The sequence below is a fragment of the Epinephelus fuscoguttatus genome, linkage group LG2 (assembly GCF_011397635.1).
Source record: "Epinephelus fuscoguttatus linkage group LG2, E.fuscoguttatus.final_Chr_v1".
NCBI lineage: Eukaryota > Metazoa > Chordata > Actinopteri > Perciformes > Serranidae > Epinephelus > Epinephelus fuscoguttatus.
Genome location: NC_064753.1, coordinates 42,026,115 through 42,052,232, shown reverse-complemented (window position 1 = coordinate 42,052,232; position 26,118 = coordinate 42,026,115). Strand labels below are relative to the sequence as shown.

The window sequence follows — 26,118 nt, the reverse complement described above, 5'->3', positions numbered from 1 at the left end:
ACAATAAATATACTGAGTTATTCTGTTAATAGTATTATAAAGCTTTGGTTTAAAGCCTATTTCTAAATGTAGGTGTGTATTTTTACAACACTGGTAATAGAATAAAAGAATAATTTTACATTTTAACGAGTGTATTTTATATCCTGCATAGCAGAAAGACACCCTGAATGGACAAGGATAAAGTATCCTTTATAAAGTGCTCATTAAAAGTCCCCATATAATGACCGAATCTGTAAAGATTGCTCTTTAATTAGGCCGCTTGCCTCTGCCAAACAAAACAAATTGAAAGGAAAGTGGTCAACATGCAAAATTGATGACTGAGCCTCTTTTGTGGGGGGGACATTGTGTGGTGCTTGCTTATGAAGTCTAATGCAATCATAAATTGCGTCCTTCGGCCAATCAGCGGCCCGGGGGATGCGGCATGAAAGCGACCCATGTGGAGAACTTTGTTGAGCCCCATTGTTGCGGCTGTCAGCCCTGAGCCGAGGGCCGGGGGGGCATGCTGCTATAAAACTCCTCTCCCCAGAGTGAGGAAACCAGAGGAGTTAGCAGCCATTCACACGACTGATTCTCTCCCAGCTGACACACGGAGTATCTCTGATTTCACACACTGACTCTTTTTTTCAAACCGGGACCATGATGATCCCAAGCGTCATCGCGCCTCCTGCCTTCTACCCGGGGCTGTACCGGCCCGCCGCTGCTCTGCCGCTCCACCAGACGCTGCCGTCCGCCTTCCCGACTCAGTCCAGCTTTCTAGTGGAGGACCTGCTGCGGATAAGCCGCCCCGCCGCCTTCGTTAACCGGACTGTCCCGTCGGCGTGCGCTTCGCTGACCACAGCCACCACCACCGTGTCCTTCGGCGGCGCGCCCGCGGAGCGCGCGGTGGCCACGACCGCGGTGACGCGCGAATCATGCTCGCCGAAAACGTCTGTGTCCAGCAGCAAGGACCCAACTTTTCTCAAGTTTGGAGTGAGCGCCATCCTCGCCCCTTCACCAAAGACCGGTGAGTAGACAGTTTCTGTCTTCACTTTGAGTTGATCTGTTCAGATTTATTTTCCTCATTCACGATGGTGATGATTTTAACATGTGTGATGTTCCTCCACAGCGTCCTCACCCCCTGCACTCCACAGCCTGCACTCCAAGACCTTCCCCATCCCCTGCTTTGACGGGACCTTTCACCCCATATTCAGGACGCCTTATTTACCAGGTAGGTGCAGCTTTTACGCACTTCTCCTTCGTGGATCCATCTCTCTTCAGCCTTTAGAATTCTGCCTGAGCTAATTGCATTTAGATGTAAAACACTGTCGCACCCTGTCATATATTTTTACCCAGAAAAGAAGAAATCACTGTCTCGTTAATGGGGAGCGCTGGCTCTGGCCCCTGCCCGGACCCACCCACCCACCCCCTAATTAACCAATTATCCCAAATCGTCACGCTCTAAATTTGAGGCGGGGTGGCGAGTTATCGTCCCCCCTGTTTCCCATTGGGGGCGTTTTGGCATTTCCCTGGCCCCGCGTTTTCCCACAGCGCCCGGGGGGCCACCGGGCCGCTGTGGCGTGCAACAAAGCCTTCAGCACCGTGACCAATTTGGTCAGCTCCCACCGGGCGAACCACCCACACACCCCGGAGAGTGACTTTTACCAGGGGGGCCAAAGGCGTGAACCAGTCATGCACTAATTTCCCTATTAGGCGCTATTGAGAGTTTTCAATATTCTCACAAGACCACATAGCGCGTCGTTGTTCCTGATTCTTCTGCGGCCACAGGGCAGCTACTGTCAGGAGGAAGTCCAGTTAGCAGGATGCAGACAGGGAAAGTGTCTGGCGCGGTGGGAGCTGAAGTAAAGCGAGTTTTTAAAAGCCCAACTGCGTCTAAAATGTCCTAGCTGGGGAAGGTTTGTCCCTGCATGCTGCACGGCCCATAGGATAGGTTACCACTGACCTCCAGTCCTCACTCTCTCTGTGCCCTAAACGTTTATTCTCCAAGCGGGCCAATCAGCGAGTTGAGATAAAGAATAATCTCTTAGAAAAGTCTATAAAGTCGCTAGTCCGTGCTTTCATTCAGCCAAATCATAATGGAGATGGAGTCTTTTCATGGGCTCAGCTGAATGCCTCAACAAAACAACTCCACCGTCCTGAATAGCTTTTCGTGTTCATTTAATGAAAATGATTTGAAGGCACGAAGAAGAAAAAAAAAGCGCCATTCCCCTCCACTCTTCACTCCCCCCCTCCGGGCATCAGTATTCTGGTATGCAGTTGTGTTTAGTTTGAAAGTGTAAATCTCCTTTTGTTGCGATAATATATGGCCTTCGCCGCCTGTCCAGAGTCTTTTCTGCGTTAGTTCATTACTACACAATTACCGTTCACGGTTTATTAACTCCTCTATCCGCCCTCACAGGGTTCCTTAAAGGATATGCTACCTCTTTACCATACCAATGCGGTTGGGGACCGGCCAATGTGCTAATTAGTCACCTCGTGCCATTTCACTCAAAACGGAGACGTATTGCACAGTTCCAAAGGGAGAAAACTTCCAATAATAACCGATTGAAGAGTCTTAGAGAGAAATAATCATTATGTTCATATAGAGGCCTGAGTGGGTTTAAGTTTAGATTTATTTGGTCTTGGTTAGGGATCATTTCTGCTCTGCACACACTTTTTTACACGTGGATATGGCAACAAAAACAAATCTAACAGGTTCCAATTCCTCCTCTGTGTTTGTATTGTAGCATCTTCATCCGTTGTTCCCATTCCCGGGACCTTCTCTTGGCCCCTGGCCGCCAGAGGGAAACCCCGGAGAGGGATGCTGAGGAGGGCGGTGTTTTCCGATGTGCAGCGCAAGGCCTTGGAAAAGATGTTCCAGAAACAGAAATACATCAGCAAACCCGACAGGAAGAAGCTGGCCTCTAAGTTGGGCCTAAAAGACTCACAGGTAAAACTTCACACGCGCTTAAAACCTCTAATATGTCGTGCGTAATTTGCGCGTAAAGACGCTGTTGCGCATTCCATTACCTGATGTTTTATTCACTCACCATTTTCTCCACCTCCACAGGTGAAAATCTGGTTCCAGAACAGGCGGATGAAGTGGAGGAACTCAAAGGAACGAGAGCTGCTGTCGTCCGGTGGCTGCCGCGAGCAGACGCTGCCCACCAAAGCCAACCCGCACCCGGACCTCAGCGACGTCGGCAAGAAGTCCTCAGCCGAGGAGGAAGATGAAGAGGAAGAGTTCGGAAGAGAGAGAATGAGGGCGGGGTCCAGCATCTCCTCTCCGTCTCTTTCCAGCAAGCACTCGGACTTCTCAGAGTCAGACGAAGAAGAAATAACAGTATCTTAATTTATTTTAAAACGCAAATATAGAGAATATAACCCACGTTTTGTTTTCATGAGACTGTGACCAGATCTGTAAGAAGCTGCCGGCCTTAAAGGGGACCCCATACATGTTCAAAAACACAAGTTTCACTCAAGTTTGTTGCTTCATCAGCGCATGCGCACTCTACAGGATCTGCTTCTTAGACACAATTTGCTGTTTTGCACAGCTTTGTTCAATTGTACAGTATTTTGTACAATTTTGTATGGAAATTTTATGCCAAGAATATTGAGTTACTTTTACCTTGACCTTGAATAGAGTTGTTTATTGAAAAATGTAGCTATTTCGTTAATAATTTATATGAATTTGTTTAATAAGTATGTTGTATTATGTGCTGTATATATGTTTATTTCACACATTTTGTACAAATACCAAATAAAATTGTAAACAATTCCAAGTCAAGTGTTTGTGGTGTTTTTTTTTAAAGGAACCATTTGCCAACATTAAATCATAAATAATCATTAATTTTATTGAATCACAATAACTTAAGACTAGTACAGTGATATCAGATTTAATTCTCCGAGCCCTGGACAGACCAGTGATGACAAACCGCATCAATCTGCTCTGATGTAAAGAGACTGTACACAAAATACTCCTTTTCAAGTACTGTAACAAATCGGCTAGAAAAGTCATCAAAATGCTGCAAGATAATCAACTATTTACAAAGTTATGTTACATATAAAAAATGTACATAGCAAAGAAGGCTAAACATTCATTGAGTTTGTGAGTAATAAAACTGACAGACAAATGCTTGGACAACATCCACACCTCTCAGTCTCTTTGTGCTTACAAGGACCATAGCAGGAGAGTGTCTATAAACTACACAGACACACATACGGACAAAGAACATGGGCCACAAATCTTTAAAGTCCTCACAAGTCAGGTTCCATGCTGTGCATCTCGGCAGTGCTGGACACCACGCACAGAGGGGGACAAAATGCACACTCAGCTTTTGGCTTCCATTTAGAGATCAGAATGAATGTTGCATAGGATCAGTGACAAAAACACTGAAAGCGATGGAAACTGTGCTGGACGACATGACCCCCAAATATTCCTTAGATTTCACGCCACAGAAATGATGTCAAACCGTTTAACATTATCATTCAACCACAAGTACCTTTATACTTTTAACCTCAGATTAATTATATCACTATAAACAAAGCAGCATATACACTAGTTTTCACTTAATTAGTTCAACATGTTTGATAGGACAGTTTTTGTTCATCACAGAGTCACATCAAACAGACTATGAGCGTGGACATTTAAAGGATGGGGATGAGGTATAAAATCAGCACATCTTAATCTTCCCTCACCCAATCAACCTGCAAAATTTCGAGCACCAAAAAAACATCTATATATTTATTTATTTCTTGCTAGTGGTCCAAATATTTACACCAGCTTCACAGCACTGGGTCATACATGCATACAACTTAAATTTTAAAACCCAAAGTACTGCTTCTCATTCACGTCCCAATCCCACGGCATTGGTGTTTGATATGATGAGAGGTCGACGCCGCTCCTCGAGGAGAGTGTCGACTCGGAGCCCTGTTAGGTTTACAGCCATTTAGACGAATAAAGAATCGGCTAATGCACATAGTCTGTTTAGAAAAAGAGTAAGGCATTGTTTGTTAGAATTCAGTCCAGCACCAAAAGAGAGATGTGCTACAACAGCCTGTTTGGGCCAATGTGCATGGAGATCTCAAAGGATTATTGAGTGAGTTGATGCGAAAACTTAGAGGCGTTATTTGTGAAGTCACGCAGAAAGTTATAACACAGATGGAAAAGGACAATATCTCAAACACTTTAAACAGATAAATCGAGCCATGGTGAATGTTCAATTCCCAGTTTGCACCCTTTCCTCCTGACAGTGTTTGTTTTTAAGAGAACTAAGACTCTTAAAGGGACTTTGTAAGTTAGATTTTGTCCTTGCCTTGCTTTGTAAAATTAGCTATAAATGTTGGTGTTTACAGTTGTGTGTTTGGCCAAATAACAAATGCACTTAATATGTTATTCTGCTTCATTTCAAAGGAACTACTTTCTGGTGGAAGAAAAGTTTCTCAGCTTTGAGGCGGGATGTGCCCACTGAGGACCCTTTGTCAACTCCAAAAGAAAAAGATGTCAGCAGGATTTAAGGTGAGAATTTTTTGGTTAAATTGGCTTGAGATTTTTTTCCACAGACTTTGATCTGGTGGTGAAGCAGTGCTGCTACAATGGCTACGGTTACATGTACAAAATATTTCAGGTTTTGCCTTTTCTCAGAGAAAGACAGTATTTCTATTAAGCTGTTCACATGCATATTCCGTGCCTCAACATGTCGTTATAATCGCCAAAATATGGAAAAATGGAACAGCTGGAGCCGCTTGTCATTTTGCTTCTGGCATCAAAATAGTTTGTGGGATCGAGTGAACACAGCCACCCATTTTCATTCTTTTCTTTCATAATGTTTAAAAGTAGGTCTGTGTCTTCTTCCAAACACAACTGTGGGCATTTCTTTTGGGCATGTATCTCTGTATCAGCCTTGCAAAGAGCTGGCTGGTTGGTTTGTGTAGAACCAGTCTGTGACAACGCACAGAGCTGACAATAAGCTAGATACATGTCAAAGAATGCTCCTGAAACCTAAATATCAGCATATCCCACGTCTTAATCAGAAAATGCCTAATTCAGAAAACGGCCCATTGCAGCTTATCCAAAATTTGTCTGTGTCTGTTTACCTGACCCCTATCATATTCAGAATAGTAGTGGACTATTAGTGTGTATGTAAACATAGTCGGTGTTTGCCTGTGTCCTTGTTACCACACATATATTATGGATTTACATGTATAAACACATCACTTCTCCTCCATTTTGTCCACTGAGAGCTTTGAATGCAGACATTAAAATCAAAATCATTCAGCTGTATCTGATAGGAACTGTTTTTATTAGTGCTCTCTTGATTGCTTTTTGTTGACACACATTTCCTCCATTGTTAGTACAATGCTATTTCTTTACCCAACTTAAAAATCTGATTTCGTTTAGTTGGGGTTTGAACAAAATCAAACAATGTCTAAAGTGTGAGCAGACATGCTTTGAGACGAACATTCACTTTGGCTCGATTTACCCTCACACAGTAAACTTCAGCCACAGAGTCGGAGGAAGAGCAGATAACTGCCGGCTGTTCGTCCGTCCGTCCAACCAGCAGTGTCTCATCGGTGTTCTCAGCAGCTGGTAGCTCAGGCTCCCTGATGCTCCAGAGACAAAGGTCTGTATTGCCACCTGCAGGACACTCAGATGCACTGCAGCCGGGCAGGCCCAGGAGTATCTCAGCCTGATGAGCTGGAGCTGATGCTGTGGCTCAGTTGAGGATGGAGGACTCCAGGCTGGTGTTTAAGATGCTGATGGCTGGTGATGGTAATGACGATGCCTCACCACGAGAGACAGGCTGTGTGCTTTTATTATCTGTCTGTCTGAAGTAGATGTCAGGCTCCTGACAGAGGAGCCACGGGCCACAGCGGTGAAAAACAAAACAAAACAAAAAAAACAACGCAGTGCAGTAGAAACTTTTGTTGCCCGTTTTCTGAAATGCAGTTTGAACCTTTTTTCTCTTTTTTAAATATTTGGGTTACCTGCACCCAAATTAAGGTGGCTGGATTTTGTGGCATGAAATTATACTCTAACAAGAAGTTCTCCAGCTGAGAACAGTTCATATAAAAAGTTCCTCCTGAAAACTGATCCCAGTGTCGGCATCACAAAGTCGACTCTAGCGATGAGTCCAGGATGTCGTCCTGATGGCTGTTGCTGTTGGAGTCGCTATCGTAGCTCTGCGGGCTTGATGATGTTGCCGCCTCCTTTAGACGCATCAGCATGTTCATCTGTCGGCAGAAACAAGTGTCAGTCTCATTAAGCTTTACAACTCATAGATAAAAGAAGCACCTGTTCACTAACACTGTTTATGAGCTTTCATGCTCTGCAACAAGCTAGGAAGCTATGTGTGTGCATGACTACTGTGTCTAAGCTAATCTAAGAGTCTGTACTTCTTCGTGTGTATTTCCTCTCACCAGTGGGTCTGCGTCACTGTCGCTCTGTGGTGGCTCTTTCCTGACTCCTTCTCTCGGGGCAGAGTAGCCGTCAAACCCCACATCCTCTGGGCGGAGCTGCAGCAGAGGGGGCCATTCAGCTGGAGTGGGTGTGGCTGACCACGGGTAAGTGTCAATAACCCAGGCAGCAGGGTCCTCCCACGCAGCCCTGCGGCCGTACAGCTACAGAGGGACACAGAATGTAATAATGAAATATGCATGAAGAAGCTCTGAGGCAGATTTAGTGTTTTGGACTTGAAGACAAGTGGCATAATGGCTTGAAGTTGCAGTTTGTCAGTATTTATTGAAGGTCTGTTTTCTGCGGAAAGTTGTGCCTCTAAAAAAGCAAATGCTACGTCAGGTGTTAAAGCAGAGTTGCTCTAGGGAAGAACAAATTATATATAAATCTCAGTGACAGCAGGCATTCGTGAAAGCTGCTTCAAATTATTTAAAAGAATACTTCACCCACAAAATGACCATTTGTATATCAGTTGCTCTCCACGTTACCTTAAATTCGTGAAGAAAATGTAGATTTTCTTGCATGCATCCATGCTAAATGGAGAATCCAAAAAGGCAAACATTCTTCATGAGTTTAAGTCATTGGGGACAGCGTTTAATGACAGCAAAACTGTTTTACCAACTCTCACACAACTTGTGCAATATAATTCATGTCTCATTTATTCAGTCGTATGCTCAGTACTTTCCAAACACAAGGCATTTTCGCTAAAAGTTTACAACATAACACACTTCCTCCAAGAGCAGTGTGCCCATTAGCATGCCCAGGAACGCTACTCAACCATGCATGAGACAGTTTGTACTGATGTGTTTTCAAAGTTCTGAGCACACAACTGGATAAATGAGACTTGGATTATACTGCAGGAGTTGTCAGTTTCTAAACTGATGTTTTGCTGTTGTGAAACGTATCCGTTTAATTCATGAAGAATGTTTGCCTTCTCTTCACAAATTCAAGGTAACGTGCTAAGGAACTCATAGTGCAATGTCATGTGCAATACTACCTCTCATTGTTGTATCAAATTCAATATACCATTGATTCAGGAGCAGTCTGTTTTTTCCACCATTGTAGTAACTCTTATACTTATCGTACTCTATAAGGAAATGGCTTTTGCTCCATATTTTTCCAGATATTTAACACTCTATTGTTCTAAAACTGGGCCCAGTGAGTGATCCTGACCCGGGGAACCCACTCGTTGTTACTGGTAGTGAACGTTAAATTGTGGTTACTGTAGTTAGTGTTAATGTAATTTGAAGCATTCTCTGGCACAACAATTTCCTTAAGGATAAATAAAGTTGTATTGAATTGAACAGAATATACAAATGGTCAATTTGCGGGTGAAGTATTCATTCAAAGAAATGCAACAACCTCTGAGTTAAAAATCACAGCAATAATAACAAATGGACCATTATCTGATTATTATACAAGTTTAAATTTAACACCTACAAAGCTGACTTTAGTCCTTTGATATTGCTTGTTACAACTGATATATTGCAATGGATTCTGTTGTTGTTTTGCCTGAGTCTAGCTGTTTAATTTCCTAAGAGATAAGTTTGTCCTATGATTCATTTGTTTTAACAATTATTATTTTACTATTTTAAAGTAACAGATGCCATGTGAAGTATTTCATGTGGAGATGAACTGCAGCCTAAGTTTAAAAAAGAAGAAGAAAAAAAGTGTCCATTTCATCATGCACAGTTTCTTTTCTAAGCTGATTAGACAAATTCCTGTAGTGAACTCTGCCTTCAAGCTCCCGTTCACTCACACTCAGAGGTTGCATTCTGGTGATTAGCTGCTGTCTAACTGAATCAGATGCTAATTACACGCAGATTAAGAGGACAAATTGAATCCATTTCACTTTGATGAACATAACCCTGGTCCTCTGAGAGGGCAGGTCTGAACAGTTACATCATTCTCACACACATTACACTGCAACTTCCTTCAGCTGGATCCTCTTAACAGCCCCTCAGGATGTTAAATCAAATCAAGTCTCTATTAATTAGTTTTATTGTTATGGCTGAAAATATAATCAGGATCCCAGACCTGGTATCAGAAATCACCACCATTTCCTGCAAATAGAAAGTTTTTGAGATATTCACAATGACAATGTGTGTGTGTGTGTTACCTGCAGTCCCTCTCGTATGGCCTCCAGCATGTAGGGGATGATGGAGTAGTTCCAGAGGTCAGTGAACCAAACCCTGGATCCCTCCACGTCCATGGGACAGGACAAGAAGAGACGAGGTCCTGCATGCCACAGAGCAGAGAGGTAAGACACTGACATTTATTCAAGGATCTTTCCTAAATCATGAGTCAGTCTCTTACCGATGGTGACATCAGAGGAGCTGTGTGTCTCCAGGAAGCGGTTGAGGTGGTGCCAAACCCGCGGGATCCAGTCAATAATCTTCACCAGCTCCATGTTGCGCGTTCGGCTGCCGATCTCCGTCTCTATCAGCTTCCTCCTCAGGTAACGACCAAGGAAGCCTTTCACTGGCTCCATGTGGTTGGCACACAGCACCCACCTGGTCAGAGAACACACAGGTGTAACAGGACTTTACAGCATCATACAACATGGTAACAGTTTGCCCTAGATTTATATTGATTTTAAGACCATGTAAATCTTTCAATATGTCCAGATGCCAGAGTGGGTGGAGGATATCAGCAGCAGTTTACCTGAAGTTGTGGTGAAGCTGCAGGTTGGGGGCAGATGACGTAGCTTGGCTCATGGTGCCGATGATGTAGGGGCTGAAAGGAAAGAAAAACACATTATTATTCTTTCTCATCTGGTTACATCAGTCCATTAAGCCGACTTGTACCAAGTCAAGTGAAGCAAGTTTTTTTTTTTGGTTTATTGCCATGCTGTAGAAATATTCATTCTTTTAACACACCTGCACACTTCAGTCCTTACATGACCACTGCATTATGACTGAGTATCTAAATTCATTCAACCATTGGTGAGGATCTATCTTCCTCATATTCAGGTTCATACTTGCATTCTAGGTTTCTACTCAAACATGTTTACATGCTTCATTATTCGAAACTTTGGCCATGTTTAATATGAACATTTGACATTGTAACATTATGACAGAAAAAAAGGAAACATATAATATGTCCCCTTTGTATTAAAGCATGACTGTATGTGTTTTTGTGTGAACTGACCAGTGCTGGTAGTTGCAGTTGAAGACGCCATTGAAGATGTCTCCCAGGGAGCTGACGTGGTGCAGGTTGTCCAGAATGACCACCAGAGGGCTGTCTGCCCCCGGGACACTGCTGCACTGCTCGGCCAAACCTGACAGGTACTGACGCAACTCCTACAAAGAGACAGAAAGCATGTGAAATCATGTAACCAGTCATACTTGTTTTTATGTTCTTTGAACACTGGTGTGATCTACACACAACCTTGATGACTCATGGTCAGAGTCTTTGCTAGTGTGATTTAGTTGTCCTCATATGTTAAATTAACCACCAGTTTCCCTCATATTGCCATACAGTACTAATGCTAAAATGCCATTTTTGATCATACATTTGTGTATTTATTTGTAATAATACATTTTTAAAAATTTACAAATGGTGCCGCACATTCCTCTGAAGATTTATCTCATTTTAATCAAAGAAACTGCCAGCAACCAACAACTAAACAACAACTTAAACTTCGAATGCAGAATGTACATGTGTATACCTTGCTGGACTTATGGTCCACATTGAACGTGACAACAGCGTTCGGGGTAAGCGGTCTACCCTCTAGCAGCAGCAAGTGGCGAGACAGCTGATTGGCCAGGTAGGTCTTTCCTGTGCCGCTGGGGCCCGACAGGATGACGCGTCTGTGCTCCTTCAGCAGGGAGACGTAGCGCTGCAGCATGGGCTTCGGGATCAGAGTGTCAAACACCAGCGAGTCCACGTTCTCACTGCTCACACCTGGACACAGATCGGGATATTTAGGAAATATTTTACATTTATATTTACTCTTTTACTCATGTTTACAAGTAGTCAGTTTTTTTTGTAGTGCCAAACCTGTTTATCATGCGGTCTTCTAGTTTTTCCAGTGTAGCAGCTTCTATGTTGGTCCAGTTATTTAGAGAAATAAGAGTAATAGACTAACATGGTGTATAAGCTTGATTAAAATTTGTTTTAAACTGGGTTTTTCTGTGTGAAAGAAAGCTTACTATAGACTGGCAGAACAGAATGATCATTTGCAGAGTTAGCTTTATGACGTGCTGGTACCTTTGAGCTGGATGTTGATAGTGTTGCTGTCTCCCACCAGGTAGCCACAGGGCAGCAGCTCGGGTGTGTGGGCTGCACTGGGAGTGCTGGGCCGGTGGATTTCGCCGATATTGTATCCCTCCACGCTGTCTGAGCTCAGCCCCAGCTGGCTCACCGGGTCCACATGGGTAATGTACTCCTGCCAGACATAAAGTTCAGCATTTAAAGGGTGTTTCTGTAACGTTTTTAAAGAGGATGTCTGCTATGAAGCTATCTCTGGTTTTAACAGGTTTTGAAAAGGACAGCAGTATGTGATAGTGATAATAGTTATCTTTTTAATTCTGTGCATTTTGTGTTAAAGCAGAAAACCTGAGTACCAAGACTCAAACATTTTCAAGATCCTTTTTGTATTCAAAGACCTAAAACTGAAACTTTTAACTGTCTTTACACTGATGCTGAAGTGTTTCTGACATCACCTTGTTAATGTTTACCTTAAAAAGGCGTCGGACCACTCCGTCCAGGACATCCCACTTCGTTTTCCCACTCACACCGATGCAGCCGATCAGAAAATGACGAGGTCGGCCCTCCTGCGATGGAAAATCACGACTGGTTTTAGATACCGATAAGCCTTCAGGTACAGTATCATTCTTAACCAACACAAAATAGCTTTAATTGTATTTTCTAACACTTCTCACCTCTCCCCACTTGCTGTCCGTGTCCAGGCTGACGACCATCTTCACGTGTCGCCCTTCCTTCCTCATCCCTCCCTCTCCGCCAGTGTCGTCCAGCAGCATGTCTGGAGAGCAAGGTCAGATAAGGTTCAAGTAAATGTAAATTCACTGTCTGACACATGAATTATCTGTTCATTGGAGGAAATGGTTCCCTGCTCAGAAACGTATGTAAAACAGTCTTGAGACTGAAATTTGAGCTAGTGACCGAATATCTAATCCCGCCCCTAACAGCCGACCCATCTATAAAGAACATTTAAGTAAAAAAAGATAATGCTTTTATACTGTATGTTGTCCATGACATGGGGTCCAAGCACATTCAGTAGCTCATACAGATCTACCAGGAACTGTGTAGGTCGCATGGCATCAGCTCTGTCTTACCCAGACTGGTGGACTCGCTGGTGGTGAGGTTGAGGCTGTGCTGGGAGAGCGCTGGCCCAGTTCCCTGGGCCTGGCTGTGTGCGTGAGGGGGAGGGGAGGAGGAGATGGAGGCCTGGGAGCCCATCCTGCTGCCCTGATTCTCCACCTTCAGACGGTCATTCTCCGCCTTCAGCTTCTCAATCTCCAACTGCAGACACACACAGCTCAAGTTAATTAATTGTGAACGTTACCACTAGCCCCCCCTTGAGGCCAACTTATTGTGTTAAACTGCCTGTCCAGTGCTAAAATGTTTCCTTTAAAATGTCAGCAAAATCTGACCAGCAATATGTCAGATGATGTTGTACAATTAAACACAGGCAACTTATCTAAAAAATAAAACTAAAAAGAGCTTTTCATTGAGGGTAAGAACAGTTTTGCAAAGGCATAACAACATCAAATAAACACATAATTCATTGTTTTAAATAGTTTTACAGAGAAACAAATGAACTTTGACCTTTAAGCAGTAAGGTCATTAATGCTTTGAGGGGGCTCAAGAGTGAATCACCATGAGCGAAAACTGTTGCTGCACATCTGGCTGACACACAGTCAATGATGTCACAGCTGTTGGTTATCACCAGCTATAAAAGCCAAAACCTCTGCGGTGACATCACTGACGGGTTGTGGCCAGAGGTGACATATTACTTTCTGCACTCTGTGATTCAGTGCTGACTTAATCCTTTGATGTGAAGTTCTCTAATAGAAGTGTGTGTGTGTGTGTGTGTGTGTGTGTGTGTGTGTGTGTGTGTTTCCAGACCTGCATGCGGTTCATGGCCTCCCGGAGCTGGTCCAGCTGATGTGCAGAGCTGAGAGCCTCCAGGCGGATATCAGTCAGTTTCATCTCCTTCTCCCGGAGTTCACTGCGTAGCTGCATCACTGTCTCTGCCTCACTGTCCAAACACTCAGACAGTCTGTACGTGCGCACACACAAGCAGGACAACACAGTTTAGTGATGTGATTTAGCAGAATTTGGTAGTTTTCCATCTATACTGTTTGAAAAATGTCACTAATACTTTTTGGATATATTTGTATAGGTTAAACTCCATCCCAGTGCTCCTGCAATCACATATAGAAGACAATGTCTACGTACAGCGAGTTGGAGTGTGTGTTCCTGAGCATGTGGCTGGAGGCAGTGGTGCCATTATGGGGCAGCTTAGGGGAGGACGGCAGCGACGAGTCCGTCATCTCCTCGATGTCAGAGTGAGAAGAGGCCGACTTGGGAGACTTCTTCTTGCTGAACGCTTGTTTGAAGGAGCTTCTCAGCTGCAGATGGAAAACAGAGGAAACAAAGAGAACCGGTGAGAAACACACGTCCATGAACACACGGCTGGGAGGGAGAGGATGAATGTGCCAGGGAAAGTGGATGAAAACAGCTGTGAAAAGGTGCAAGTGAGTCACAGGGAGAAAGGGAATTGTGGGAAGACTGTCTTATCACTTGAGCTACAGCTCTTAATGCAAACACTGAGTGTGAGGAGTGTATAGCTTTGGATTTATAATTATGGCTCATCATTTTTGTTTTTTATTTTAAAAAAATCTGGAATTGCATTTGTTTTTTTTCATCAGGCGTGGTTAAAGAAATCAACCACAAAATCACCATTTGTAAATCAATTAATCACGCCATGTTAACTTGATGTCTTCAAGAAAACTTTTAAATACTGACAAACATATTGATTGATTGGGGACCACATTTAACAACAGCAAAACCATTTTTGCAAACACTCACACAACTCTGTGGAGTAAGAGACTAATTTATCCAGGCAAATGCTGCTCAGTACTTCCCAAACACATTTTCGCTAAAAAACCTTGGTATAGTAGTCTGGCTTTGAAGAGAGCATAGATATGTTTAACTTTCAGTTCAGTTTAAAATAGTAAAGCTTTAGTAAAATTGCATATGTTTGGGATGTACTGAGCATATGACTGGATAATTGAGACTTGGATTTTACTGCATGAGTTGTGAGAGTTTAACACATGTTTTGAAAGATTACACGATCTGCTTGCCGTTTTCTGTGGAGGCATCCAAAAATGGTTATAATGATAATTAAACCACAATCACTGTAGCTGAAATAAACTTGCATAATAAACAATATAATTAGCACTTTTCCCCATTTTCTCTTTACCTTTTAATACTAAGAAGGTTTTTAAGTTGTACTTGTCTCTGCTCCTTTTACAATGTCTGTATTTTTGCTAAAAAAAAGAAAATGATGAGCCATATTTGAACTACATGTAAACTTTTAGGTAAAACCCACGTAAAAAAAACTGATTTCCTCATATTGTTCTAGCAAGAGTTTGTGTTTGAAGGAGAAATCCACCGTGTATACTTAATGGCCTCTGGGCTGAACATGTCAGAGGACAGTCATGCTTCTGCAAGCTGTTGCTGTGCTGCATTAATTGGTCTTAGTGCCTCCTCTACAATCTTTTGTTCTCTGTAGACTTTTCAAAATTGGTGAATTTTGGTCCTCAAATAAAAATATCACAACCTTAAGTCATGTCACATTTGGGCCTTATTTAGACCTGGTATTAATGTGTTTTGGGTGATCTGACCACATGTGGACAGCTGAGAGACATCACTGTTCACACCGGTGCCTATTATGCATCTCCAGTTGACTCACATTTTGTTACTGCCCTGCGCACAGTTATAACGTCTGCACTTTTCCCAGCTGCTCTGTAGCGTGCTTGCTAGTCATGTTAGCGATTGTGTCGGTACAGCTGGAGATACCACTCTCAGCAGATTTCAATACACCAAAGGATGGTCACGCAACACTTAGTCCAATTTGATCCAATCACAGTGTGTCTTGATGTTCTAAAAAGGGCCATAGATCCAGAGATACAAGCTACATTAACTAATGCTCCTTTTCTGACAGTGTTTAAGTATTTTTCGGTGGATTTTCCCTTCAAAGAGCTGGCTCAAGTGTCATAAGAGCAGTTTTCAGGGAGAAGCAGTGTTAGGGAGGTGTGGACAGGCACTAAGGTGGCAGCAGAGGACAGGAGGAAAAGGAAAGGAGGTTAGTAACCTAGAAAAAAATGCAGGGGTTAGGCAGCTTTGTTTCTTTCATTTCACACAGCATACCATCCTTACCTCATAGACCTGCCACATGAAGCGAAGCAAAGGAAGACAGAGAGACAAAACAGCACATGTTCATATGGGTTTGGGGGTGTTAATGTGTTATGGAGGGACAGAGATTAAACTAGAGGCTCTTACAGGACTAAGGCTGAGTTTATTTGACCTCCAGGCAGCTGCAAGCTAACACTACATCACAACCACCATGACACAGGATGTCTTTCATGATCCATTATATACTTTCAAACAGACACACTGCCCCTATACACTCCATAGCACATACTCTGTGTGAGTGCCTGCATGGAGGAACCTCCTGTGGGGTCTCATCTACACAAACTGACAGCTGGAAGCACATCTGCACACATACAGGAGGGTCGTTTATTATCACTGTGAGCTAAAGCAGGAAACTCTACACGAGCTCACGTCTTTTAACAACTACTACAGAGCACCACGCTGCTCATCCTAACACTTGACATCAGGATCAGCTCTAGAGAACCACAGGCGGCTAACACAACATCGCTTCAGTCTATGGGGACAACAGAGAGTAAAAATAGTTTCCTACGTCATCTTCCTTGACTTGTCCTCCGGTGCACAAAAAAGTCTTTCAACAACCAAAAGGAAAAGTGTGTAAGTATCTAAGATGTTTTGCTGTATGATCATTGGTGAAAAACAACTAATGAGATGATGCTAGGACTAGATACTAGTCAGTAAACATTAACTTGGTGATTTGCAGGTCAAGATACGGCTAGTACAAATAAATTTAGCCCAGTTTTAACCTAAATGTCTGTTTTTTGACCTGCAAATCCCCAAATCAATCAAGTAAGTCTATGAAAAGCCAAGGTGTATTCACCTTTTCCCCAGTGAAAGATGCCTGAAGGGAAGAAACCCAAACATGTGACACCAACACAGACATGAAAATGCACAAAGAGACAAAGACCTGGTTGGCTGCTTGTTAGTGACTCAACACACACTGAAATCACATGTCTTCAGATTTCAATTTCCAGCATCTTACCCAGTTCTTCTTGTTCTTCTTCTTGTTTTTTGCATCAGTGTCCATGTTGGAGCCCACACTCGAGTGGCTGGTTGCGCTGGCGACGCTGCTGACGCTGTCAGAGGAGTGCTGCCTCCTGATGCGCAGGTCTGGCTGCTGATTCTGCTGCTGCTGCTGTTGTGAACTGCTGTTATTGCCGGCTGAGGAGAGACAAGCAGGGACAGGAAATGTACATGACTGAAATATGTCTTTCAATAAATATCAAACATTAACCAGCCAGACTGATCTACTTTGTCACAGGTTTTCCTTTGACTGCAGAAAAACAGGCTCCAAATCTTGGAGTGAGATTTTTAAAATTAGCTCCCTGTTATTTTATAGGTGGAGTGCATTATTTGGCTTAAATATTTTTTTCTGTTTACCTCCCTGACAAGAGGAATACACAACAAAAAGTGCCCTACACACAGTCAGAAGCTCACAAAGGCCTGACACGATAACAAATTTTGCTGGCCGATTAATTGCATCAGAAATTATTCCATGTGTACAATCTGATGACTTGTAGTTTTTGGAAAAACACTATTTCTTTGCATTACTATACTCAGCACAAATACACTTAAAAAAGTCATCTGTGCCCCTTCAAAGGTTTCTGCTTAGTGTCGTGTTTGTGTTTACCTGTCCTGTCCCCTTTAGGTGTGAGTTCAGGTGTGTTGATGACTCCATTGATAGCAGCCTGAGCCACAGCGTTCTGCTTCTTCAGCAGCTCGATGGTTTTCCTCAACTCATTCAGCTCAGAGTCCTGCACAGAGAAAATGACAAGTGGGCCAAAGCAATGAATCAAATGCAGAGACTTTGAATGTGCAATTTTATTAGTACACAGCACAGTCTATTATAGAGCAGGTGATGCTGCATTCACCTTCTGCTCTGCTGTCAATGTGAGACTCTTCAGTCTGATGGTCATGTTGCCCAGACTTTGTTCAAACGCTGCCACCAGGTGAGCCTGCAGGAGAAACAAAGTTGTACAACGGTCACAAAAATAAACTGGAAAAGCAAAATGTTCTGACAGTTTCACATGCCAGAATTTTTGGGTAGACTGTAAAACGGCAAAATACTTATGGTTAAACACAAATTTTCCTAGAATCTAATCAGCTCCACTCCCTTTAAGAGACAGAGATACAAACACAAGACTCCAATAGTCTATGTGAAGAGAAAAGGTTTTCTCATAAACCTCTTCAAAAGATGCATCCATACTGAGAGGAGTTAAGCCTGGGTTGCACCTCAGTGGTTTCCCCCACTAGCTGCTGGACGCCATGGAAAAGGAGTCAGCTGGAGGTTAATTCTGACAATAAAGCTATGGGCGCTAACAGCAGAGGGCTAACTGGACTGCTAATGACTGAACGAATGTTGAGAGAGTTGATTAAGAGTGAATGCTAACTGAGCTGCGATAACCAGTAGAGACACTGAGCTAGGAAAAACAACCTAAACAATCTAATGCATCTGATAATGTGTGAGAGGTGTCGACACAACTCCTTCAACCTTGGGGCTGAAACCCAAACATGACATCAGTCAAATAATCTCCGTACCAAAATGAAAACATAGCCAAATCCAAATAATCATGCAAAAAATAACAGCCTGTGATAAATGAGTATCCTCTGAAGGTCAGCTCTGGACAGGTTCCCACACTACAAACACAACACTGAAGCCAAACCGTGACATCATCCTCACCAAAAACAGTCCCTTGAGCAAGAACCAGTCATTCATGCTAAGACACAACATGAAGTCATCTTCGGGTAAACCTCTTTTCATTACAGTTTGGGTGATTTTTATGTTCTATTGTAACTTGATTTGACAGATTTCTGGCTGTTATAGTGTGAGAATAAAGTGACGTAGTGAACATGAGACTCCAGACTGGGTAGGATGGATTGAAATTCAAAGTTGATGAGGTTCAATCTCTGGGAGGGGGTACTTTCAAGTAAAAAAATTGCACAGTAAATTCAAATGGGCTGACTTCCTGTTAGGTTTAGGGCATGGCTCCAAGAGACTTCTTTTGAACACATGGTGATGTTACATATGCCTACCAAATTTCCTACATCCAGGTGAAACCTAAATGTGGGGCTTATTTTTTTTTTTTAAATTTCTTCAGGGGTGCTACAGAGCCATTTTTCACCAGTTCTGATAAGTGTGCCACATTTAGTTAGCCCCTCAAAAATGTGACTGATTGCACAAAATAATAATAACTACTTCAGTTTTATTAGTATCCTCACACTGGTCTGTGCTCGAGCCCAAGTAATATGAAAATTAAGGATTAAAATTGTAAATGAACTCATGCACAACAAATAACTCTCTGGAAGATCTGAAAACTTAATTTTCAGTGTGACGCTGCAGATTTTGCTGGTTTAAACACCAAACAAGGTGAACAGGGTCATCCTTCACGATACTGCATGAGGCTTTAGACTTAATATAAATAATCTGCAGATGCCTGCAGGACGCGTGTGTGAGAGCTGAGTAAAGCGTTGACTGATTTGTGATTCAAGTCGTGACTTTTTGCGGCAAAGGATGTTCTTAGATTCTCGGCCTCAGGGGCTTCAAGGCATGTTCAACTCATTTGTCTGTGGTGTGTAATCAAATATTTGAACAGATGAAGGCCCTCCCTCACTCACCACATCCCACCTCATGACCCCCCCACTACCAGCCCCTGTTTTCTGTCTGTTTTTCTTTCAACACTCACACCACGCCTTCTTATATCCAGGCGTCATTAGCTGTAAATCTTCAATCCACATCTGCGACAGTCCCTCAGCAGTGTGCTGAGACTTGACTCTCTGCTGTAATCTAACACCGTTGCCTTCCCTCCATATCTCTAATCCGCAGTTAAACCACCAACGTGCATTGACTCAGACAACAGATCACAAGCGGAGCGTGGCGAGACTTGTGCAATACAGACGGCTGGGTGGCAGAAAGGATCGTGTCTGGAGACGCTTTAAGAGATTTCCTGATGGTTCTGCCAGATGTAAAATTACACCTTCTGGGAGTACAGTGCTCGGTGGGAGCTATCTGTTCAGTTTTTGATGAATATCAGGAAAGGTACTTGCATGCATTTGGGAGATGTTTGGGTGCTTGAGAGAGACAGAGTGCCAAATTTCAAAGCTCTTTAAAATTGAGTCTGTCTCTTCACAAAACAAACAGTTGATTCTGCTTCAAGTCATGGCATATGGATTACATTTATTTTCTGAAATTATCAATACAGTTACATGATTTTCATTTTTACTTTCAACAGCTAATAATTACATTATAGTTGGAATGTGCACTTAAGAATTACAACCTTGCCTAATTTTAAACACCGACATATATTCATTATTACTACACTATTTTGCATATACAACTGATGGTAATGAAAACTACATTTTGCTGAAATCATATTTATGGTTTTTATGTGGCAAATTGATTGACTGATTGATTCTAACGCCGAAAACACATCAAGCAGTGGTGAACTGCTGCAGCGGCAACCCAGTACTGCAGTCATTTGGCTCTGTAGGGCATTGCGGCTATGGAATACCTGCAGCCAGTTCTGTGACTTATGTTACATTTTGACTTGTGTTACACAGATTTTCTTTCCGCCTGCCTGAAACACATGAACATGGCTCCTGGCCACAAAAAAAAGGCAACTGTTGCAGCAAACCACACTTTAACACTGCTTGATGTGTTTTCAATAGGGGTGGGAATCGCCAGAGAACTAACGATAAAGTATTATCACGATACTTAGGTCACAATATGATATCATTGCGATGCTGCAACATGCTGAGTATTGTGATAAAATATATTGGGATTTATCACCTTATTTCCAACAGCAAACTACAAATTATTTCCCCAAAGGAAAACATTGTCAACATCAGTTTTGCCTCACAAGATAAAGTTTTCAGTCTGTTTATCTGACTTTAATAATTTTTATTGCAGTAAAATGTGATGCCAAGCAGACAAACTGAAAAGCACCGTCATAAAACCTGTCAGAAATGCTGCATACACCTGACAAACTCAAGTGTTGGCAGATTTAACATCCTCTGCAAAGCCAGATTAAACGTGAGCATAACACTGTACATGCATGTATCCCGCTAACTTAAAAGCAACACCCATGTTCGAAGCTATATCTGTAACCACAATCCCCCAATCTTGGGTTACATTTTGCAGCAGGTCTGCAGTGTTTGCTCTGTGTGACTTCCGTGTACTGCTCTAGTTTGAAGAGCAGCAGGCCCAAATTCTCAGTGAGACAATGTGCCGTTACAGTCACATATCAATCCACTGACCTTGACGTTTAGGCATCACAAGTTAATGCTAACGTTACCCTTCCTAATGTACTCAAGTATTCCTCAGCTTTATGCTTCACTTCTCTGTAAAGCTTGGGCAAGACTGTGTCGGTGTCACATACCTGCTAGTTTAACGTTAGTCAAGCTATGCGTCGCCACTGTTGGTTGGTTTTTCAGCGGAGCGGGTTTATCATTAGCTTAGCCGTTAGCGGCTAATGCTATCTCTGGACGGATGCGTGAAAGGTGAGCCGCCATGGTCGAAATATTCCCAGAGTATTCTCAAATGACACTGCTTGTTAATCGCGTGTCTTATATCCAAAGCCATAATTCCTTCCGTGTTAAAAAAAAATCCAAAATAAGTCCAGATGTTTGATTTAAACGCCGACGGCGCCTGTCTGATTTCTTTCTCAGGTGCCTCCATCTTTGTTTTGATAAACTTCCTGCTTGACTGAGACCTCGCCTGACCTCACCAGGAAAAAAACATTAGCACCATCTAGTGGACTAAAAAGGCAACTGATTTTATTCTTCTAGTTCCTGAAGTTGTATTAAATGTGTATTTGCATAAAATTAATGATGTATATAATTAACGATCGATCCTGTGTATTGATACAATATGGCCACACAAAATATCGCGATACTATGCTATATCATTTTGCCCCCTATCCCTACCTGTTAATAAAAAAATTATAATTTTGAGAATGTTATTATGCTGAAGTTAGTATTTATCTCAAAGCATCACTTTGCCAAAATATATCCTCATAGCGCAGCCATCATGGCAGTAGACTGTTCAGTTTCATACTTAATCTAAAAAGACACTAGTTTTAAATTTATTGTCAAACACAAATTGAAGGTAACTTGTTTTTTCTGTGTCTACAATTTTATTTGAAACAGTGTACATAGTAAAAACATATTGGAATCTATTAGAATATTGGTCCCAGAACACCTGGAACTGCTTATTTGTGTGGTATTTAATAAACACCTTTATAATAAATTGATAAATAATAATTTAAAATATTTTTTTGGGGCACAGCCTTTGTTCAGTATAACAGCAAAATTTTTTTTTTGTATTGACCACACTATTGATTAAAGTTGTGGCATGATAAATACTGGAAGGAAATAGTATACACGTCTAAAACAGTTTGTTCAGGAGTGTGTGTTTGCCTGTTCACTTACGTTGGCACTCAGCTGTGTCGTCAGGGCGGAAACCTTTTCTTGGGAGGCATCCAGTTCCCGGCGCAGCTTGCGGATCTGCAGACGCAAAAGAGGCACGACATCAAAAAGGACCAAGACAAAAGCATACATGCCTGCTCCATAACAGCACACATTGCTAAACACACACATACACACGCATCCAGGCACAAAATGAAAAAAAAAAAAAACTGTGGCAACAAATGAGGGAGTCTCCAAGATCGGAGCTCTGATACGTTCAGGTCAAGAGATGAAACACAGAGGATGCATAAAAGAGCACATACAGGTGTACACAGGTGTTCAGAGAGGAACAAGAGCCTGTTACAGGGTCAGTCACAATACAGATACATGTGTAACTAGATATAACTGCGAAAACGCCCCCGTGTTTCAACAAGTCCAACCACTGCACATAGAAAATTAAAGAGCTGAAAACACACAGGATACAAGTGGTGTGGGCGGGTCGATGCTTACCTCTGACTGAGACTTCTCCTCATTCTGTAAAAACAAACATCAGAAGAAGAGAAAATCATTAGAGGACGTACTGACTGAAATGTGACATGCTATAATGAGAAAGGAGTTGAAGCTGCCGGAGGTCAGACTGTGCGCGATGCACATGTCCTGACTCCTGCTTGATTTATTAGCTCCATGGAGACAAGCTGTATAAACTGTGGAGGAGATTGTCAGGTGTAATATGTCTGGAAAGCAGAGATATCCTCCTGAAGGCATTTCACTCATCTCTGTGTGTGTGTGTGTGTGTGTGTGTGTGTGTGTGTGTGTGTGTGTATGTGTGTGAGGGAGAATCCCATTGTCTCTATAGGCTGCACACAGAACAATAGTAAGAAAAGACAGGTAGCCAAATGCGTATATAGAGAGAGAGAGAGCAGGCAAAACAAACGCTCGCACGAACACAACACAACCCTCTCCTGCTGCCGTTCACCAAAACAGTGAAACATGCAACACCCACATTTACATGTAAACAAGCTGCACGGTGCACTGACACTGCATCTGGACATGTTTTTTACAGTTAACCTGACTGAAGCTGCTTTTACACCAAGTTCATAGTAAGTGGCAGTGAAATTTCCTCACGCACAACTGGTTCATTTGCTTTGTTTGTTGTCAGTTCAACACCTTTTAAAGTGGAAACAAACCACTTTTCAACTGCCTCCCCAAGCTGCATGGCAACTACCTGCATCCTCCGTCAACAGGAGTCTTTTTCTTTTGCCAGAGCTTCCACAGTTGGTTGTTCCAGCGTCTGCCATTTGTGCTACTTGGGATCTTAACTGCAAAGAACTTACAGTATATTCTTTGGTCACTGGGGATAGCTACCGATAGCTTCCAGAGAAAACAAAACCACTATTCTCTTCCTGTTTTGGTCCAAGGCTATTAAATGAAGGCTGGGAAATGCTCTCTGACCCCATGGGAGCTGTGGGGTATTACAGCTGGAGTTGCAGTGTTGGAGGGTTACAGCAGACGGCACTAAAAATAAAGGGATGTCAACTCAGGTGCTCTGTGGGCGGGCTCAGCCTGACAGAACTTTTGGGTATGACTGACTGGATTTGCTGCCGACAGAACATATGGATAAAAAATATTCATACAGAGTGTGATTACATGGACATGAATAACCCGTTTATGAGGATAATCCTGGTTATGATCACATTAAGAATATGGTGTTTACATGAGCACCGAGAAAATAGGATATCCATATTCCTCATATTCATCCTGGTTTCTTTGGAGTGCTCCAGCTAGCATATTCACATTTCTCATAAACAAGATATGGTGTTTACATGCTAAACACGTAAACAACATACTCCCAAAACCTGATCATAAACAGGTTATTCATGTCCATGTTAACACACACATAAACAACATACTCCATAAACTTGATCATAAACAGGTTATTCATGTCCGTATAAACATACTCACAGAATGCATTTGTTCACTGTCTGTTATTAAGGACCTTCCCAATTATTGCAGACTTATAATTCTCACCCTTATCTTAATTTTTTGTGTAAAATATATTCCGACCCGAGGCCGACTGTGAACGCCACAGTGAAACGGATCAATCATCCCCATGTTCTATGATAGTGCGCCAGCTGTTGAACTTTTCAGAAATCGCAGGCCTGATTTTACAAGGTTATGAAGCGATATGACACTGTGACTCCACCTCTTTTTAACCTCCATGTTTTGGTCACACAATGGTTGAAGCACTTTCTTTATGCAAAAAATTGAGCGTTTATTTTACCGTTACATCGTAGCCTGTGGCAGACAGAACTGGTTTAACTATTACATTCTGCAATCAACATTTACTTTATTATAAGTTTAAACAAAAAAAACTTGTCTATTTCCACTTTACTTTAGCGCCACCCAGTGGTAATATCAAAAACAACACTATGATTGTTTTCTACTGTCATCAAAATAGTTTCAAAGAATTTATCATGTAAAAAAAAAAAAAAAAAGAAAGAAAGATAGATTTGATGATTATTTTTCAATGATTAAATACCTTCAAGGCTACCCATTCATTTAAGCTGTGTTACACTCTCCAAAGGTTATTTTCTTAGTCCTGTTTGTTTGTTTTAATAATATTATTACCAGAATTTTTTTTAATGATTTCAACCAAAATTGGAGGAAAGTTAGGTTATGAGACAGAGAACAAGATTTTAGATTTTGCTGCATTCACAGGATTATTTTGAGGATTTATTTTTATAACAATTTCACAACGAACTTCTGCATCTGCATTGAAATTAACTTATTTATATATATATATATTTGATGACTAGATGGACTGTGATGCAGGTTAAAAGTTTCTTGACATATCCTAATTATTCGTGCAGTCTTGGTGGAGTTACAGTATTTGTTCTCTGAGTGCTTTTCTTTAATAACAGTTTGTTTTTTGTCTAATCCACAATCAGTATCTTTAAAACCTGTGGGAGGCCTGAACACAGCGCTTGTGTTGTGACATAAGCAAAGGTGCACAACATCTGATAATTAACGATTTTTCATGTGGTTCCACCTCCCAACCACAAAGCACTAGAACAGGTTTCAACAGCCTTATGTGTCTGTGCATGTATAGCACATGTGTTCTGCGGCATGAGTGGATGGTTTACAAAGTGGCATCTATCCACACATGGTCTACACACCCAAACAGAGCTGTCAATCACGCACACAGGACCAGTCGATCCTAGATACACAAACAGAGCAGCCAGTGTGTCTTGGAGACGCAGACAAAACACAAGAGATCTCACCATGATGTAAAATCCTGGACCAGGACTTCACAAACAAAAACAATCCCATGAGCTATCAACATCGTGGGAGTAAGGCAAAGTGATAACATGCAAGCAAAAAAAAAAAACAAACCTAAATTGAACAGGAGAAACGTTATCTGAGGAAAATCAAAGCTAGAGTGAAAAACAAGATAGGTAAGGTCTTCGTGGTGATGTTGTGGAATTTGCAAACATCAGATTCGATTTTGTTCAGGTAAGAAGCATCTAATGTCAGACTCAGTCAGACACCTCAGTTTTACTGATTAAAAAAAAGAAAGAATATCTGTGATTATATGTTCTATGTAGTTATATATTTGACTTACAGCTGCATCTGACTCCAATAGAGCAAAGAAAAAAAAAAAAAGAAAAAGCAGAATGAAGTACTCCTGCACCCCTTATCATCCCTACCGTTAGCTGCCAGGACGTGACGGTGCCCGTCATGGATAAAGTCGCCATCATCTTTGCCTCCACTCTCTTCCCCCCTCTGATTTCAAACCTGAGACTCTCCTGCTCAAAGGACCAGCCAGTGCCCGAGCACAGATCCAGTGTCTACACTGCTAC

General features: G+C 42.1%; 2 protein-coding genes across 6 annotated transcripts in view; one reads left to right on the top strand and one right to left on the bottom strand.

The window, feature by feature from the left end:
* Nucleotides 1-238: 238 nt before the first annotated feature.
* Nucleotides 239-4,183, top strand: dbx1a (developing brain homeobox 1a). Its single transcript, XM_049595394.1, has 4 exons — nucleotides 239-1,003; nucleotides 1,106-1,207; nucleotides 2,724-2,926; nucleotides 3,047-4,183. The coding sequence occupies exons 1-4, from the start codon at nucleotides 637-639 to the stop codon at nucleotides 3,326-3,328; spliced, it is 954 nt and encodes a 317-aa protein (XP_049451351.1). The 5' UTR covers nucleotides 239-636; the 3' UTR covers nucleotides 3,329-4,183.
* nav2a (neuron navigator 2a) overlaps nucleotides 3,810-26,118 on the bottom strand; it is a 139,887-nt gene continuing 117,578 nt past the window's right edge. For all 5 annotated transcript variants that reach the window (XM_049595156.1, XM_049595162.1, XM_049595169.1 and 2 more), the window contains 18 exons: nucleotides 22,769-22,792; nucleotides 22,283-22,357; nucleotides 17,728-17,811; nucleotides 17,487-17,610; nucleotides 16,839-17,017; nucleotides 13,859-14,031; nucleotides 13,526-13,679; nucleotides 12,733-12,919; nucleotides 12,319-12,419; nucleotides 12,115-12,210; nucleotides 11,645-11,822; nucleotides 11,103-11,338; nucleotides 10,583-10,734; nucleotides 10,097-10,168; nucleotides 9,749-9,945; nucleotides 9,552-9,670; nucleotides 7,396-7,596; nucleotides 3,810-7,209 (listed from right to left, as the gene is read on the bottom strand). In XM_049595156.1, the coding sequence (XP_049451113.1) occupies nucleotides 7,084-7,209; nucleotides 7,396-7,596; nucleotides 9,552-9,670; nucleotides 9,749-9,945; nucleotides 10,097-10,168; nucleotides 10,583-10,734; nucleotides 11,103-11,338; nucleotides 11,645-11,822; nucleotides 12,115-12,210; nucleotides 12,319-12,419; nucleotides 12,733-12,919; nucleotides 13,526-13,679; nucleotides 13,859-14,031; nucleotides 16,839-17,017; nucleotides 17,487-17,610; nucleotides 17,728-17,811; nucleotides 22,283-22,357; nucleotides 22,769-22,792 (2,478 nt within the window). In that variant the 3' untranslated portion in view covers nucleotides 3,810-7,083. The remainder of the gene's footprint in view (nucleotides 7,210-7,395; nucleotides 7,597-9,551; nucleotides 9,671-9,748; nucleotides 9,946-10,096; nucleotides 10,169-10,582; nucleotides 10,735-11,102; nucleotides 11,339-11,644; nucleotides 11,823-12,114; nucleotides 12,211-12,318; nucleotides 12,420-12,732; nucleotides 12,920-13,525; nucleotides 13,680-13,858; nucleotides 14,032-16,838; nucleotides 17,018-17,486; nucleotides 17,611-17,727; nucleotides 17,812-22,282; nucleotides 22,358-22,768; nucleotides 22,793-26,118) is intronic.